At 42.6% G+C, this 18311-nt stretch overlaps 1 protein-coding gene across 3 annotated transcripts in view; it reads left to right on the forward strand.

The window, feature by feature from the left end:
- MAD1L1 (mitotic arrest deficient 1 like 1) overlaps positions 1-18311 on the forward strand; it is a 347982-nt gene that overhangs the window by 88973 nt on the left and 240698 nt on the right. For 2 of the 3 annotated variants that reach the window (XM_005487395.3, XM_074552971.1), the window contains one exon: positions 12200-12344. In XM_005487395.3, coding sequence (XP_005487452.1) covers positions 12200-12344 — 145 coding nt within the window. Of the gene's footprint in view, positions 1-8844; positions 8994-12199; positions 12345-18311 lie in introns of those variants that run through there. The other variant, XM_074552972.1, reaches the window with a different exon arrangement.

An 18311-nucleotide genomic window follows, 5' to 3' on the forward strand; every position in this document is an offset into this window, starting at 1 on the left:
CCTTTACTGCTTGCAGTCAGCATGGCTTAGCAGTTGAAGATCAAGGCTAGAAATAAAATATAAAAAAAAAAAAAGAAGGAGGCAAAATTTCAACCCTGCCTCTGAGGAGCTTCTCTGCCTGGCAGTGAAAAGTTTGCTCACCTTCTGCACTAATATTTTGCTGTGACCAAAATGACTATGTCTGCTTTCCTTACAGAGTGAGAAACAGGTGAATACTCTTAACACTATCTGGATAAACGAAATATCATTTGGATATCTTAGTTTAATGCCCATCAACAGGGCACTTTGTATCTTCAAATACTATACCAGTAAGTGTCATAATTTGCACAAAGGTTTACTAAACTTGCCTGTCCCCAGTGCATTCCCATCCCTGTTAACATCCCAGATATTTGCTTTGTGAATTTCCTTTATCAAACCTCCCAGGTTATCCTCTGCTGCCACAAAATCCTTCAGTTGCCTTTCTTTGGACATCTGGTGGTATTAATTGTGTGGTGAACCTCAGACAAGAATATTCTGCCCAGTTCCATGTCTGGCTACTGGTGTGGCAGCAAGTATTATTAGTAGTTATTGTTGGGTATTGGTTTGCATTTTCCAGCTGCATTGAAGACTATTAATGAGCCACGTAGTGATTAGTTTGTTTTTCAGTAGAGATGGATGTAAGCAAACTCACACCACCAGGGAGATGCCTCAAAATAGCAGTCCTGGAATCATGTTCTCTGTCCCAATGGCAGCAGGACTCTCTGATTGGGGCTGGTGGTGGCTCTTTAATTTTGGTTGTACCTGCTCTGCTTCCTTGTGATGGAAGTTTGGGTGTCCCAGGGTGTGAATATTGGTGTAGTCTCTGTCCTGGGCATGTAAAAGGTCACGGATTTATGGCTGTATGAGGCTCTTTCCCTTTGTTGTAGACAAGCTGGGTCACCAGGTCCCACATCCTGCAGCTCAGTGGATGCTGTGGCTGATGGAACATGGTGTTGTTCCTGCCTCTGGTGAGAGAGGGGAGTTTGTACAGGAGATTTGCTCAGTACCTTGCTGTGCTGTGTAAGCAAAGAATCCTTCTATCAATTCATACAAGAACTAACCCTGCCTTTTTAAAGGTCATTTCTGTCTCAGTCAGCTCTTAAAGTTCAAGAGGAAATAAACTGCTTAGAGTTGGCATTTTTCAAGTCAAGTGTCAACTTTTCAAGCCCCCGAGCCAGTGAATGCAGAGGAAGGAGAGATTAATAAGTGAGCTGCTTGCTTGATACAGTGATTGTGCAGAAACGTTCCCTTTTTTCTTTCCTCTTTATGGGGCTTTGGAACGAGCATCATTGAAATATCTTACTCTCTCTTTTTCACTTTGCAATGCAAAAGTACCCAGAGCTCTTTAGAAGTGCTTCTTTTCCCATTAGTCCGGTGACAGCGAGTGGAGAGTTTGTCAGCTCTGCTGAAGTAGGACACAAGGAACATTTTATGACATTGCCAATACCTAAAAGCTCCTTTAACCAGAGATACTTATTATCCAGTAGGAACAAAACTCTCTCTCAGAAAGCAGCTGAAGGCTCAAGTCTCCAGGCAGGTGCCTGCCCTTAACTGCATTGATGCCTTTCCCCATGCAGGGGATGGTGGATCAATAAGGAAATAGCCAGGGGGAATGGGCTGCATTAATCAGGTACAATGGAGGCAGCAGGGGAGGTGATGAGGGGAGACAGGTGGCAATCGAAGGATGTGTGAGCACAGCCCATCAATTGGCTGCCAAAGTGCCTCTATTGAGTGGGGGGTGTGGGCTGGGGAGGACCAGCTCTCACTGTGCTGATGGGCAGCTCCAGAGGGTGAACTCTGTCTCCCAGTTACTGCCTTGGGGGTTTACTTTTGGTCTTGGCAACTTTGTCTGGTCAATTTGATTTGCTGGCCCACCTAAACTCCCATTGAAAGTTTACTTCTTTCCTTCCTAAAGGAGTTTGCAGAAATAAGCACATTAGTGGCATTGTCTTGTTGTGCTTTGCTTTAAATAAAGTGTCATGGTAAGAACAAATTTTGAAAGTGACAGATAAATCAGCCAAGTATCTCTGCATAATTACACTGGAAGTGTTCAAGCCAGGCTGCGTGGGGTTCTGACAGCCTGGTCTGGTGGAAAGTGTCCCTGCTGATGGCAGGAAGGTTGGAACGACATGGTCTTTGAGGTCCCTTCCAACCCAAACCATCCCCTGCTTCTATGGTATTCCAGAATACCAGAGAATTCAGGGAGTTCCATGTGATGTCATACTCTGCTGGGGTTGAACCAAGACAGTGATGAATTGAGGTGCCACGTTTCTGAGAGTAGAAACCTCTCCCTGCCCCTGTTGAATCCATACTGGACTATCATCCTGCCCCTCCAACATGGAGCTGGTTGGTGGAGGATTTGTGGTGCCAACTGGCTTCTATCAAATTACATTGAACAGAGTATTTATTTTATGAGTGATGCAGAGACAATTACTTGTCGCGTCTTTAAATTCATTTCCTTGTCAGAGCTTCACCACAAAATAAGGGATCTGATTTGTCTGCAAATGTAGTGATTTTGAAACCTGCAACTGCTGTATAAAGGCCATTTACATGCAAACCTAACTGGCTTCTCTATAAGTATTCATGACAAAAAGATTGCTTTGAATGTAGTATTGTTTTATTAAACACTTAAAAATATTGATGCAGAAGAATTGATGTAACAGGGCTATAAATGCAGCTGTTCTGGCAGTTCTCCTTCCATGGTGACAGCTTTATTCCCCTTGCCTTGTATTGGTTTATGGGTTCTTTGACCTAATTTGGGGGATTAAAATTAGAGGAAGATAGGTCTCTGTGCCCTGCATGTAAATCCTAATAATGTCAGCAGTCCAGTGGAAGACTGAAATAGTGCTCTGGATTTTTAGGTGAAACAGGGAAAACAAACATCTGCAGGATGTTTTAGGAATGGGGTTAGCATGGCTTCATTGTAAGTCTGATTTGGGCATTTCCTTTTCATGGGGAAAAATTACAGCTTGGAAATGGGGTGTGGGGAAGCCTTTTGCCTCTGCATATTCCCTGGGTTTGCAAAGAGAGGGGCTGCACAGCCTCTGCAGGAGGAGTGGCAGATATTCCTGGTGTGACAGTGGAGCTTGGAGGGATCCCAGTTTCTTTATTCTCATTATGTGACACCAGATGGCTGGAGATCAGCTTTGCTCTTCTTTGGGGGTCTGCCTGTGCTTATGTACATGCCCAAAATGGGGATGTGTGAGAATGTAAAATAATATTACTGGGATGAAGGATACCCCACAGCGGATGTTTTTGGGGCAGCTTCAGCTAACTCTGCTGTTTTGCTTCATTCTTATATATATGGCTTTGCTTTTATGTATTTTTTGGGGTTTTTTTTTGTTTGTTTGTTTTTTTAAATTTAAGTACTATTTTCCCCATGAGGAAAATAGATCTTGAAAGGCAAGATCAAGGTTGCAAGGTGAAGCTCTTAGGGGGTGGGAAATCCCAAATTCAAGTCACTTGACACCTCCTCAGTCTGGTTTCCTATAGCATTCACCATTCTCATTTCACTTGGCAGAGATGGTGGATTATGTTGACTTAATGAGCAGCTATTAATGCTTTTCTACAGAGAAATTTAATATTTTATTAGTTACTTCTTATGCTAGTTCTGTTATACCAGATGTAAACCGAGGAGAAAGTGTAGCCTCATTTTTGGAGATGCCAACATGGAATATTTAGAACTTAATCTTTCAAAACACCCAGGGCTTCACAGGGCCTGAGTTAGCCCAGTGCCCAGCTCTGGAGCTCAGCACCAGGGGCTGCCCAGTGACTGCTTTGGAAAGGTCATGGTACCACCAGGAGCTCTGGCAGAGGCAAGAATTGGTACCAGATTTTTTGGGAGCCTTTCAGTTGCCATAATGTGAGACCATTCTCTTCAAGCAATTTCTGTGCTTCATTAATCTTCCAAATTCTGCAGCAAATGAGGCAGAGATCCTGCAGAAAACAGATGCAGTTAGCAGTGAATCCTGATTTGTTGCTGGAGCATGGTAGAAAAGATCCTACACTACCATGAGATGTTGTCTGTGCCCAAAGACATGGTGGCACTTCAAAAATCCATGGTTACAGGTCAGGTTATTTGGTCATGGAAATTTCAAGATCTTTGCTGACTTAAAATGCATCCATATTGAGGATTTAAGGATTAGTAGGTCTGTTACAATGCTGTGCTTAATATGGCTTGGATCCTGGTAGACTGCTTTGACACAAGCTGAGTCAAAGCAGGTGGGAGGCAGATATGAGATGGAGTTAAATTGGTGCTTGTGGGAAAGGAGAGCCAAGAGCAGCAGTCTGGCAGAGTGCTTGTCACAGACAGCTGAGTGACTTTGCAGTCATTCCTTTGCTTTTATCTGCACCAGTGTCCCATGGGGAAATGCTGGGGGGTAGCACTTAATTGTTTGGGTTTATTTGTTGTCAACAAGTAACACTATGAATTCTTTTTTGAGTCCCTAGTGAAAACTGAGACAAGTTTTCATCATATAACCTGGAGGGGTTTTCACTGACAAAAACCTGATGCTGAAATGCTGAGCTGTAGCTCTGGATTTTAGTCAGAGTTATGGTGAGGGTCCATCACTGAATTGTTCTGCAAAAAATACCTCAGACAATTGTGTTTCTGTAAATTTGTTCAGGTAGTCTTAGGTTCAGATATTAAAAAAAAGAAAAGTGACTGAGCAGTAATATACAATCCTCATTTCAATCCTCATTTCACTGCGGAGTACTGTAATGCACATTGGAAATGAGGTCTCATTGGAAAAGGTAATTTGAAAAAGATCCACAGAACCTTCACAAAGCTGTAATGAGTCACCAGTCTGTGAGGACTCACTTGCTATATTGCAGTGGAGGGTTTAATGTTTTGTTTTTCTCATCTAAACACTTTGACCCTTCTTATTTTATTAAGATAAGCCATTATCTAGCTGTCAAGAGCCTAGAATTTCTGCAGATTTGTTTGCTGACAAGTTGGTTCAGCACGACCATTCTCCTACTCATTTCTTTCACCACTTCAAGCAAATTTTCTTTTTTTTTCACTCCTCTTTATCAGTTCTTTATTCTTTAGAGCTCTTCAGCTCTCATGCTATTCCCAGATGACTTTCCCACTCTCTGGATAAGCGTTGGTTGGAATGTATAACAGAAATAGGAAATATTCTTAGTCACTTGTGGTGTTCATGTTACCAGTTGCTGTGCTGGAGAGTTGCCCCAGTGACTTCACAGCTTACTGGGAGGGACAAGAGCTATTATGTGCACTTTATAAAGCAAATAATACTGGATTGGGTTGAGAAAACTGTGCAATGTCTTCACTTGTGACTGTGCAACAAACTGAAATCCTTGGGATTTATATTTGGGGCTGAGTGGTGGGGAAGGACTGAGGTAGGGACTTAATCCCTATAGTGAAGGAGCAGTAGGAAATATTAGTACAAACCAGAGTGAGAAGTTTTGACTTTCTTCATCATATTTAGGCACAGCCATGAGTTCCTCCAGCCCACAAGTGTGATCACAGATTGGTAACTGGTGGGGCCAACTGCATTATTTATTCTGGTTCAGACTGAAATGAAATCATCGAGGGCAATTTTCTGTGTCACACTTCAAGGTCAGATGAGAGTATTTATTATTCCTTCTCTGTTTATCTGTGAATGCAAATTGAATTTAGTGATTCAAATTGATGAAATGTTAGAAATACAAAACTCATCAGAGCCGACACGAAGAGAAATTACTGGGTAGAGCTGGCCAGTGACTTCACCAGCCCATGTACAGGCCTCTGTTTAGATTAGCAATTATTTCAGTCTTTGGGTTTTCTCATTCAGAGTTTTGTTCCAGTTGTTGTCATTTTTGTTTTCAAAGAAAAAAAATGTAATAACACTTTGAAGCATTTAGAATTTGAATTAGATGATGTAAATTAAGCCAGCTGCAGAGAGGATGCTTGCATCCTGGCTGGAGAAAAGGTTTCCTTTCAAAATTCTTCCTTGTTTTTTTCTTTGAGGACTTGTTTGTTTGTTTTCCTCTCTCCTGTGACAGTTCTCTTTCTGCAGTATTTTAGTCCCTTGTGCTGGATGCTCAAATCTGGGTGAGGGGTGATAGGGAAGGGAGCAGACATTTGGCATCTTCTGGTGCTGAAGCTCCACAGATTCCCTTACTGACAGCATCATCCACAGGCTGACCTGCCTCACTGGCCAGGGCTGTTGGGAGAGCCAAAATGAGGAGCTGCAAGGTGCAGCAAATGGACACAGCTCCTGATGAAGTACGGGGAGTGGAGGTGCTCCTTTCCCAGCTCCCTGTGATGCATTTTGGGCAGTTCACTGAACATCTTGGCTTGGTGTGGCGGGTCAGTGTGTGCTCAGAGGGTATCTGTGGGCATGCTATTCTCTGCAGTGCAGGAAAGTGCACCTTAAACTTGTTCTTATCTCAGAATGGGAGTGGAAAATCCTTTTCAGTGAATGCCCTTTTAAAGTAGTCCATTCTCCATACTTGCCAAATGCCACATGCAACTGATGATGCAGGGAGAGATGACACATGCTGTACTGGCTCTATGCTGTGTTAATCATCCTAGAGGACTCTTGTTTTAAACTTCTGCTTTTTAATTACTTGCATTTTATTAAGAACATTTAGTATTTGCTTCTCTCCAAGCACTGCAGAGGGAATCTATTTGCTTAGGGTGTAACTGATGTCTGACTTGTTGTGGATTCAGAACAAGAGCCATGAGCATCTGCACATACCAAAGGCCCTTGAAGATGTCTGCATAAGCTAATATTAATCACTTTGTTTATTCAGCTATCAGAAGAATTTCTCCTGCAGCCACTGAAGGCAGCAGCATTTTCAAGTGTAGTAAGTGCACAGCCAGCAGTGTGGGCTCAGTGGATCTTAAATACCAGTACAAGTTTTATTTGCCATATAAATGCCTTTGGTAGAAGCTTTGGCCTTATGAGCACTTCAGGTTTAGGAGCTTAGGAAAAGGACATTTATGCCTGTAGTTATCTCCCCCTTGAAATATTTTCCTTCCAGAATTCAGTGATGGATGTTGAAACTATTGATGTTTCCACATGAAACCAAAACAAACCACAAACATTCCTCATTTGCTGAGACACCGCTTTCATTCTCATCTTGATGGTGATGTGGAAGGCATGTTCAGGGCCGTGATTCTCACCTTGAGTGGCTGATCCAGTGTCTGTTCAGGAGGAGCCACCCTGGGCTGTGTGGTTGGAAATGTTCCTGGGCTCCTCTGGGTCACTGCTGTCAGCACAGCCCTGTGTGTGTTGATCCTGCAGTGGAAGGAAGCTCAGGGTGCCTGATGTGAATTTATTTCAGTGAGTCTTAACTCCTGCCAGTCAATTATGGCCATTGTACTGGGGCTGGAGCAGAAAATGTGGGTTATTTCTTTTCTCTAACTGCTCACTTTGGTGGAACTGTGTTTCCAAGCCCCATAGTTACACTGCTGGTTAGGGAGTAAAATTAAATAGTGTCTCACAGATAAAACATTGTCAGTGTACCAATAAAGCTCCAAATGTCTGTCTGCTTCTTACCCATTTCATCTGGCCACACTAGCAAAATAATTCTCTTTGTGTTGTTCCCTCATTATAAATTCAATGTGATTTGAATCTTCCTTGTGTGTCTAGCAGCAAGATGATGTATGATCTGTTTGCTTTTGAATGATTTGTGATTTATGGAAGCCAGTGCTGGTGAGTTATACAAAAGATCTTTGAGAAAATACAAGGTGTGAAAATACAAGAGAAAGTTTGCAGATGTTTGCTGAGGACTTGGGAGAAATAAATAGCAAGAAGAAAGAGTGTTTTCCCACCAACTCTCTGTAGACCATTTCATGTAGTATTTTGTGTAGCAGTATTTCATAGGGCTCTCTGTGAGGCACACTTAAAGCTTTAAATAAAATATAGCCCCTGTGATAACTTCTACTAAAGATGTTCATATTTTGTGTCATTTTTCTTTCTGAATATAGTGAGCAAATAGACAACACAGACCTGTTGGCCCCCACAGCTCCCACAGTGCCAGGGGCAGGGCAGGATTTGAGGGCAGGGCAGGGTGCTACTGCTTCCATATAGCCACAGTTCTGTCTGTGGAGAAGAAAGAAAGCAGAAAGAGATGCCAGTCTTATTGTAGTTAAAAGTTAGCACCAAAATCTCTGAGTTTTGAGCTGAAATACTTGTAGCACTAAAATTTTCTCCTCCATCCTGATGGTGGTTTTTCTGCCTTAAATGTTAAATTAGTTCAGGCTAGTTCAATAAACTAGTTCCATCTGTAGCTGTGTTCTCAGAGCTCCAATCAGTCTTTTCAGCAGCAATTGTAATGGATCAGTTTTGTCCCTTTGAACATTGGATGGATATTTTTCTGTTTTGCCAAGCATCACCTTTTCTTTCCTGTGTTCTGTCCCTATATAAGTCAAACTGTTTTCATCTTCTCCCTTCTGTTTTTCCTTTTCAATTCCCATCCTGGATAGTGCTGAGGGGGGAAGTTGTGTCAGAAATTGGAGGTTGGAAGAATCCTTGAGGGAGAGCACAGGCAGGGATGTCCTGTTGCTATCCACTGGAAAAATAAAAGACATGCTGGAGTTACTCTGATTTTGCTTATGCCTTTGTGTTTGTTCAGAAAACCTGTGGGGGAGGAACTGGAATGAAAATAACATTTTTTGTTCAGCCCTGTGTTTATCAGTTTCCAGTCTGGTTTATGCGCGTACGTGTGGATTCATTGAGATGCCTGTGAGTTGTCAACTTTCAGGAGCGGGTGTTCCTTCATCCAAATGTCTTGCTGCAAAACAATTTCCCCTGCTCCTTTTTGCCTCATTAGCTTCTGCATTAACCCTTTTTGGCGCACCCTGACACGAGGATGCTGCTGGCTGCAGTGGATTTCTCCTTTCAGCTCGGTGTGTTTCTGTGCTGGTGCTGTCACCGTGTTCTCCCCCTGTGCTCCCTCGCTGCTCTCCCCATCACACTCTGCTTTTCTCTTTGATGTGCTCTCCCTCCTGGCAGCTGGCCCTGGTAGGTACACGTGTCTCATCTTCAGCTGAGCTGCAACATGACCCAGACAGTGTTCCTCTTCTAATTGTCGCTGTGGACCCTTTGTTTTCCACCCAGCTTCACACACAGACTGCTTCTGGCATCCCGTTTGCTTTCCTTGTTGTTTTATTATTATTTTTTTTAGTAACTCTGAGGTGGTAACTTGGCTACTGGAAGGCTGGAATGATTAAAATAATGTTTTATGGATCACTGGGGGGCGGGCTGGGGGGAGCTGTCGGCTGCTTTTGTCATTTTTGAAGGAGATTATTAAAATGTATCTTATAGCTTCAGTATTCACTGTGTGCCCTCATTGTTCTCAGTCTTTCAAAGAATATTCTGGAAAATGAAGTTTTATCATTAAGATTGCATTAAAGTGGATTACAGAAGGGAAGAGCAAAAAATGAAGAGTCTCAAACAGCTCAGAACAGAAATATGTTGGCATCTCATTCACTGGGCTGTGGAACAAGGAACATTAATAGGCTGATAAACAGAAATGACTTTTTCTCTTTAAGCCTTAAAAGGTTTACTTTGAACTTGCAAAGATTTTTTAAAATGCCACTTCCCTAAGCTTATGTTGAATGGAGAACTTTGTGCCTCTTTTATTTTATTTTTTAATGCTCATATTGGGTGAGCAATTACTTGTGAAAAGCCATAGGTGTCATCAGGGTGGAAGAAGAGTGCACAAGTCTGGCTTTAAAGGCTTTTGCTTCTGAGCACCTACTTGCAAATCCTGTTTTGTGTCAATAAGAAGTAGTACTTTCCTTTTGGATTTTTCCTTATAGAAGCAGTTCATGCTGTATTTGGTGCAGTTTCTGGAAGAATTATCAATCTGTCCAAAGAGAGGAAGAAAGGATCTCAATAATGTACTTTGGCATGGTGTGGAGAGTTGTGAGGAAGTTGAATTTCACGCCTCCCATAGCAAGGAAACCTATGGTAGCAGTCAGTTCAGGGAGCTTGGGGATTGTCCTTGCTTTCAGAGCCATCTCTGGCATTTGAATTTTAGGTACATTAACATCACATTTGTACTGAGGCTGAAATATAAACAGATGAAGGTGCTATTTCCATGCAGTGGCTGAGGAAATTGCCCATTTGTCTCTCTTTGCTCAACTTCTCTCATGTTTTAAAGCAGTTGTTTTCCAACCTAGCTTGAAGGTTTTGTGTGTGGCTGAATGTCTGGGCTCTCCATGAGTCGTGAATCTCAAATATTTTTCATTCTTTTGGGAAGGAAACCTAGCACACATCTCATTTTTCTTGGTGAATGTCAAATCAATCATCATTTGTTGGTCCACTCAACATTTATAGAAATAAGTCACAATATTGGGAGATTAAGAAAAAAGATTGCTCCATTGCCTTATCAAAATGTTTTGCAATAATCAAATGTGAGATTTTTGCTGTTTCAGGGTAATTAATCTTATGCTTGCATTTTTTTCTTTTGTTCTGACTCTAATCGGGACAAAGATTCTTTGATAAAGAAAGAGATATTTGCAGTAAGGTTTCTGTAGTGTGATTTTAATTGTTACAACACATGTATCACAGTTAATGAGGATTTTGTACTTATATTTACCCTGTGCATAACAAGGAATGTTGTTGAACAAACTGTAATAAATCCTAAGGCAGAAATTGAGGTTACCAGGAATTAACCCTTCATTTCTGCCCTGCTTTGAGGGCAAGCTTGATAGGCTGCCCCACAGGCATGTTCCACCACCAGAGATGTTACTCTTGGCACAGGTGCCCTCCTTAGCTGATTAATTAAAACAGGTGCAAGGAAGGAGTGGTGCCCTGGTAATGCAATTATCCAGTTTCAAATGCAGATGTGAAGCCTTCTTGATGAACCTTCCCACCTGAATACAGCAATGAAGAGACTCTTTCACAGTTCCCAATTATTTAATTGGTTTGTGAATGGTTCCAAATTGAACTGGAGCTTTAAACAGGTTTCTAATTCATCCAGTGCTTTAAAACAAATACTTTATTCTAAGAGAAGGATTTGGAGGTAGGGAGACATCTGCTTTGGAATTCTTGTGAATTCCTACATACGTTTCCCAAACAATACAATTTGGTGACCTGGCAGTGCAGGTTGTACTTGATTTATGCTAGAAGTGTTCTTTAAGTATTCCCTTTTGGATCTATCTAAACAGTACCTTAACAGTAGTGCTATTTTATTTACAGCACTTTTATTTCTTTTCTTTCAAATACAATGATGAATAAGACCCCTTGGAAGCAATCATAAATTTTCCAGTGGCGTTTCTAGCATTAGAGAAACAAAGTTCTTCTGTTCCTGACTAAGCTGCAGATGTTGAGTTTGATCTTTCTTGCTTGCTTGAGGGTTTTTGACTTGTGTGCAACACTTTTATTTCATGTCCTGCTCACTCATTAAATACTTAGTGCAGTCTTGGATAAACTCATCATATTTAAATCATGAACGGACTCTTAATCACAGGAGTGGTTCCACTTTTATTTTGTTATTGATCAAGTGCTTTGCCAGCAGCTGGTGTGTGATGAGCTGCTGGATGTGAGTGAGCCTGGGAGCAGCTGCCCCTCTGTCCAGCTGTGGGGCTGAAGGGCACACCTGGAGGAGCTCACAGATAATTGTGCATCACCTCGGTGTGCTGCATGGAGAACTGAGAAGAGAAGAGGTCCAGGCTGTTCTGGTTTAATTGAGAATCATGTCCACATCTCAAAAGAAGTGCCAGTCACCTGCCCTCAGAAGTTATTTCTCTTCCAGCATAGGTTGCTGGCAATGTGCAGGTAGTGTGGCTGTAATTTCTTTCTGAGTGCTATCTGTCAGTCAAAGCAGATAATAGTAAACCTACTTTTTCTTCTCCTTTGTTAGAAAAAAAAATGAAAAGATCCAGTAGAACCCAAGAGTGTGGGTTGTTTGTTGAAAACAAGACACGTTCTCAAAGGCAAACTGATTGATTTTGAAACGGATGTGCTATTATTTAAGTGCTTCCTACCTGTGAGGTTCCAGTAATTGTCTCGTGCTGCACAAGAAGGCTGTCCCTGGGCTGGTTCTTCTCTCATATTTTTTTCTGACAGCAGCTGATAATGAGAATGCAGCTGCCCAGTTTCCAGTGGTGCAGCTGTGAGATCAGAGTGACACAGCCATGGTCACGTTTCTCCTCTGAGGCTTTCCTGATGTCTCTGAGAGGCAGCACTCAGGAGTTACAGGTGTGTCCTATCTCTCCTAGTGCCCGGATGCTGGAGAAGGCCAGGCAGCAGCTGCAGGAGGAGCTCCTGTGTGTCCAGAGCCAGCTCTTGGATGAGAAGAAGAAACGGGAGCACCAGGAAGCGCTGGTCAGGCGGCTGCAGAAACGCGTGGTGCTCCTCACCAAGGTGAGCCTGGAAAAGCACGTGTCCTCATTTCTTTCTGCCAGGTGCAGTCCTTCCTATTTGTTCTTTGTTCACCTCTGTAACTGGTGCTACAAAACTGTTCTGGAGTCTTTGCACAATGAGTGCTGTGGGAGACATGGAACCTGTCTTTAGGGCTTCACTGGAATGGAAGTACCAGTGCCTCCTAAAGCTGTGCTCGTGTTCCCCCAGCTGTGCTGTGCTGAGGAAATGTGATTTTGTCTGAGCCTTGGCATCCATGTGAGGGCAGAGAACTGAATCGTGCTGTTGCTGGAGTGTTTTGAGCCACTGGAGGGAATTTATAATGGCTTTGGCTGCATTGCCTCCTTTCCTAAAGAGAACGAAGTGGCAGCACCTTGTCAACTGTTCCTGTGGAAAAACAATTTACAGGGAGTAAGAGATTTGCCTTCCTCTTACGCTGGAAGTCTGTTCAAATGTAATGGCAAGCACTAGACCAGTAAATTGAAAATACGTTTTAAGATTCCTTCTATAGAATATATCAAAGGGGTCTGCATCATCCTATATCAGGTGTGCTCTCATGATGAAATTCTATACAATAATTCTGAAGTCTGCAGAGCATTGAAAATTTTATATTAAATTCTGAGAGCTCGCTTTCCACAAAGGGAATAATAATTTGCTGTAGCCAGAATGAGAGTTACTTCACTTTCCAAGAATACTCCTTGCAAAACTTCCCCCATCTGAGCAATCTCCCTGGTGTTATAAAAGCTGCTCACGTCAATGAGCTTATGTGTGTGCAGAAGGTCAGACTCTAGTAGTCAGAGCTCATGAGAGGGAGCCAGGCACATCACCACGTGGGGAGGCAGGCTGGGAATGAGCTGCTGTGGTGCCTGAGCTTTAGACTTTGATTTCCAGTGTCAAAGAAAGCATTTTGATCGATTTTAATTGCGCTGCACCCAATTTTGTGTAATTCCCGTGTCATTGTTGAGCCAAGGAAGCTGTGATGTATGGTGCAGCAAGCAGGGCTCTTGAAGCATGAAGCAGCCACTTTACAAGAGGATATTCCATCAGATCTTCTGACTGCAGAGTTTGATGCCATGGAGAGTCGCTGGAGTGCAGAGAGGAAAATGACAGCGGTTCTGTCAGCCTCACACTGAGGCAGGCACTGCAGGCAGGGTGGATGGACCAAACTCTCTCCATGGAAACAGAAAAGCATCTCCTCTCTCCTCTCAGCCCTCTCCTGCCCCAGCAGCAGGCAGCTCTCTGTAGTGTTCTGGTTTGGGACTGCCATGGTTGGATAAGACACAGATGCACACTGAGCCCTCTAAAAAACCTGTTTTTATAACCTTTTCAACTGTCTAATATTGTGCTGGACTGCTCAGTCCTGAAGGAAGTTTCTCAGATGGTTTCTAAAATATTCCCTTTGTTAACTTATTTCCAGTGCTCAGCAGAAACACTTTTTGTCATAGAACACAAAAATATCATTACTTTTCTTTAAGTTCTGGACAAAACCACAACATTACTTTGTCATGTGATGGATTGTACCCTGATTTTTATGGAAAGTCAAACCTTAGCTGTTTGCTGTGCTCCCCCTGAGGAGGAGCATAGGAAAAGTTGGAAGTGTTCTTCATCAGACCATGGCAAATAAACTTGTGTTTTGACAGGGGAGGTTTTCAGTGTGCTCAGTCATTCCTCAACTGACCTGTTTGGAAGGAATAAAGACTTTGCTGTTCTCTGAAAATTTATATTCCATCCAGAGAATGCTGGGGTCCTTTGTGAAGGAGCACATGCATTATGGTACTTGGACAATCTGTCCTCAGCACTGTTTCTCCTGCTGGTTGCTCTTCTCATGCAAAATCAGAAGAAAGAATTTCATTTAATTAAAAAAAGTATGATATTGTGATTTAAAATGAGATTGAGCAAATACATTTCCTGTCAAAAATAATTATTTTACATTGAAAGCATATCACCTAGAATGGTATTTAATCATCTAATTAGTGGCATCAGTACTGTGGTGTGCTTTTATGTAATTTGAGAATGGAAAAGATGAGTTCTCTCTATTCAATCTTTGTCTTGTTAAATAGGACTGTGAAAATCTAATTTGGGGGAGAGTATTATATATATGATTGAAATGCTATTGCTTTTGATAGTATGACTTCTGCATTTGTGCATGTTTGACCCTCTGCTAGGGCAGTGAATCAGTTCCTGTGTGCTGAGCAAACAGGGCCTGGAAGGCATGAGAGGTGTTCAACAGTGCAAGTTTAATGTGTAACAGTTTTCCTTTCTTTGGGCTCAGGTTGGAACCTGGAAGTCTCAGTTCTAGAATATGTTTTAAAATATGAATAAAAAACAGTAAGTGGTTTTTTTGTTTGGTAACAGCAGGACCAAATATTTCAGTGGTAAATGTACTCTCTTCAGGGAGGACTTGCTTTGTCAGTCTGACTCCTTCTCACTGCTATGGCTACTGATTTTTTCCTCAAGATTGAAGCAATATTTTGTGGCTTTTACAGACTGCCAGTCTCACTTGTCAGTCATGCTCAGTTGCTGCTTGCCACAGTCTGTCTGTCTTGGCTGCTGTTGTATTTCCATCCCAGTGCTTTTAACCTCTCTGTCCATTGCTTCCTTCCTTGCCTCATTTGCTTCTTTTGGGCTTTCTTGATCTTACTTGGGCCTTTCCAGTTGGTTTAGTGACACAGTTGTCAGTGTGGGACTCTTCAGTGCATCCCTGCAGATCTCTGTTCCCTGGCAGAGCATTCTCCACTCTCTGGGTGTTCCTGCCGTGCTCCAGCCCCATCCATTCCACTGCTGGGTGTGGGAGCTGCATCCTGATTATTCCTGCTCACAAACTGCTCTTCAGACCATGTTGGTTGTTCATTTTGTCCCACATGCCCTTGTAAATCAGGGCAGGACTGGAGTTTGCCGATTTACATGAATTCAATGAAACACGAGGCTGGATTAGGGCACCACTGAGGCTCTGGACATTGATGGCTGGGAGGTTTCTCCTGCAGTGTCACTCCCTTCACTAGAGGTGATGGAACAGAAATTGATGTTTGAAGGGATGGATTCACTCTCTCTCTCAGAGATCTGCCTGGCTGGGTTTGCTGTCTGTCACGCTTTTTGCTGTCCCTTAGCTCAGAGTTTTGGGAAAATCTTTCATTTTTGCTTTGGTACCTGAGGTAGTTGTGATACAGCAGTCCTGGGAGATACCTGAAATGCTGGGGAAACACCTGGTCTACCTCTGCCCTTTTGCCTGTTTGATTTACTGCTGCATTTGCTTTGAATGCCATGTTTACTCACACAGTTTTGTATTTGACTTTTGTGTTGTCCTTAAGCTTTTGAGTGTTTCTCTCACAGAAAGACAACTCCTGGTCTTTGTTTATGAAGTGGGCTTGTTAAAAACAGTCAATTCTGCTATTGAATGGCTAAAATTGGAATCTCTTAAGAAATTTTATATGACATAGAGGCTTCCCAAAATGAAAAATCCTTTCTGAAAATCCTCATCTGAGTGTAAGCGGCTGATTGAGTCAGTATTTCATGGAAAGCCAGCTCTGGTTATTTATTTCAGGAGAGTAGCTTCCAAAGAGCACAACTGGGCCTTGTGCAGCAGAAGTGTTGCTGGAGAACAGCAACAAAGGCTCACTCAAAAGCTCCCAAAGCCCTCTGATGTGGAGGGCCAAAGGTTGGCCATCATTTGCTGTGACAGTGGTCACAGGGGTTCTTGGATGAGGGGAGAGATGAGAATGTTGACTCTATGTTCAGAAGGCTTGATTTATTATTTTATGATATATATATATATATTACATTAAGACTATACTAAAGAATAGAAGGAAAGGGTTTTTTTCTCAGAAGGCTAGCTAAGAATAGTATGGAATGTATAACAAAGGTCTGTGGCTGGGACAGAGAGTCTAAGTTATCTGGTCTGTGGTTGGCCATTAATTGTAAACATTCAAGATGGCCCAATCATAGACACACTTAATGCATTCCACAGCAGCAGATAACCATTGTTTACACTTTGTTGCTGCAGCCTCTCAGTTTCTCAGCAAGAAAAATCCCAAGAAAAAGATTTTCACAAAAGATGTCTGCGACGATTTGCTCCTCTCCCCAAGTGATTTTACCTGGTTGTGATGAGCCCTTACTGAGTTTCTGTCTTAGCTGCTGCCAGGGTTCAGACCTGGAGCCTCTTCCCTGCACAAGTTCAGTTCAGTGACTCCTGAAAGCAGTGATTCCTTCTGTGTCCAGGAGGAATTTCTGCAAGGAGCTCTGGAGTGCATGGGATCAGCCCAGCACTGCAGGTTTCACCAGAGACAAAATGCCTTGCTTTCTGCAGCCAGAGCATGATCCTTTGCAGGAAGCTCAAAACTCAAAATGGGAAGCCCAATTTCAGTTCCTTTTTGTAACTTATTCCAAATTAGTCTAATTTGTTCCTGAAATTGTGGGCTTAATGAGTGCGCACTGCCATAATTGCAGCCCTTGCTCTCATCTAAGGCACAACACAACGACTGAACCAAGCTGCTTGTGTTGGATGTTGATGTTTCACTGTGTTTATTTCCTATCTGTGCATAGATCTGCCTTTGGGTACTCTGCTGCCCAGAGAAGAGACTGAAAAATTCCCTTTTGTTTCCTGGGCGCTCAACCAGATCATGTGATATGATAGGAAATCTGTTTCTATTGAGACATAATTTAGGCCATCACCATAAAAGTTCAAGATTAAACAAGTATTGATTAACCAACTCCAGCTGACTGCTGATACCACATGTTCCTGGAGATATCAGTCAGTGTGAAGTGTATTAGTGACTCCCAGAGCTGAGAATGGTAAAAATGCATCAGAAATGGGACTAGGTAATTAAACTGTTCATTAAGCATGGCAGATGCAGAGTTCATGACTTGATTTGCCATCTGCTTTGTTTTGTAATCAGTAAAGATTTAAAATAATGCTGATGGCTTCTCTGTCACATTGGGTCCTGCAGGATGTTTTTTCTGAGGAGGTGGATAGATGATTTTAAAGCACAAAGAAGGATCCTAAAGTTCTGGGTGTGCAGCAAAGAAGGTGAATTAACCCTTTTGCTGGGATATAAATTGGAAGATAAATTGTAAATACAGCAGTCAGTGCTGCACTCAGCAGCACTAGAAACAGGCTCTTTGGCAAAGCTCATCCTTGTGACAGAATTTTTGGGCATCACACCCAGAGCTGTGCTCTGCATCCAGGCAGCACAGCTGGCCTTGGGGCAGCTCTGAGCTGCTCCTGGGGGCTGTGAGCAGTATCCAAAGCATCCAGTGCTTTCCCTGGCTGTTATCACTCTCCTTCCTTCCCTCAGTCCATGTCATGATTCTGTGGATGGCATTTCAGCAGTGCAGGTGCATCCCCAGCTGTGCTGCTGGCCACATCTGTCAGCCTGAGCCTGGCCAAACCTTTCCCTCTGCTCACTGTGTCTCCCCTTTGTAGGTTTATACAAATTCAGGGAAGTTTATCTTCCTTTTTAATTCTTTTAAGGGGATTCCAGGTCTCCCTCTCCAGGCATTAAGCAAGGCAGGTTTTGTGAGTGCTTCCTTGGACCATCCATCCTTGAGAAGAGGGAAACAGGACACTCTGTGTTTGAAGGAGACCCAGCAGCCTTTTAAATTGAGCACAGGTCTCTCTAATTTCCACTTGATTATACTAATCAGTTCAACAATTTCAGAGAAAAGGTGGTTGGTAGTTGGGGGTGGAGGAGGATAATAGCAGAAGGAGACAGAAGATCATTAACAGGTATGGGAAAGAGGCAAAGAGAATTTCTCCCTGCAGGGTGCAGGGGCTAGGAACAGGTCACTGCTGAATTTTAATCTTTAGTAAGCAGCAGCATCATCAATTTAAATTCCCAGACTACTTTTGTAGGGTGTCTTTATTAAAAAATGAAGACCAACAGGTCAGAGATGAGGTAGGTGCTTTTATGAATAATTCTCTGCCCTGTGAGCTGCTGTTAAAATGCTCCTGGATTCAGTCTGATGAGGGGTGGT

This window comes from Zonotrichia albicollis, chromosome 16, assembly GCF_047830755.1.
Source record: "Zonotrichia albicollis isolate bZonAlb1 chromosome 16, bZonAlb1.hap1, whole genome shotgun sequence".
Classification (NCBI taxonomy): domain Eukaryota; kingdom Metazoa; phylum Chordata; class Aves; order Passeriformes; family Passerellidae; genus Zonotrichia; species Zonotrichia albicollis.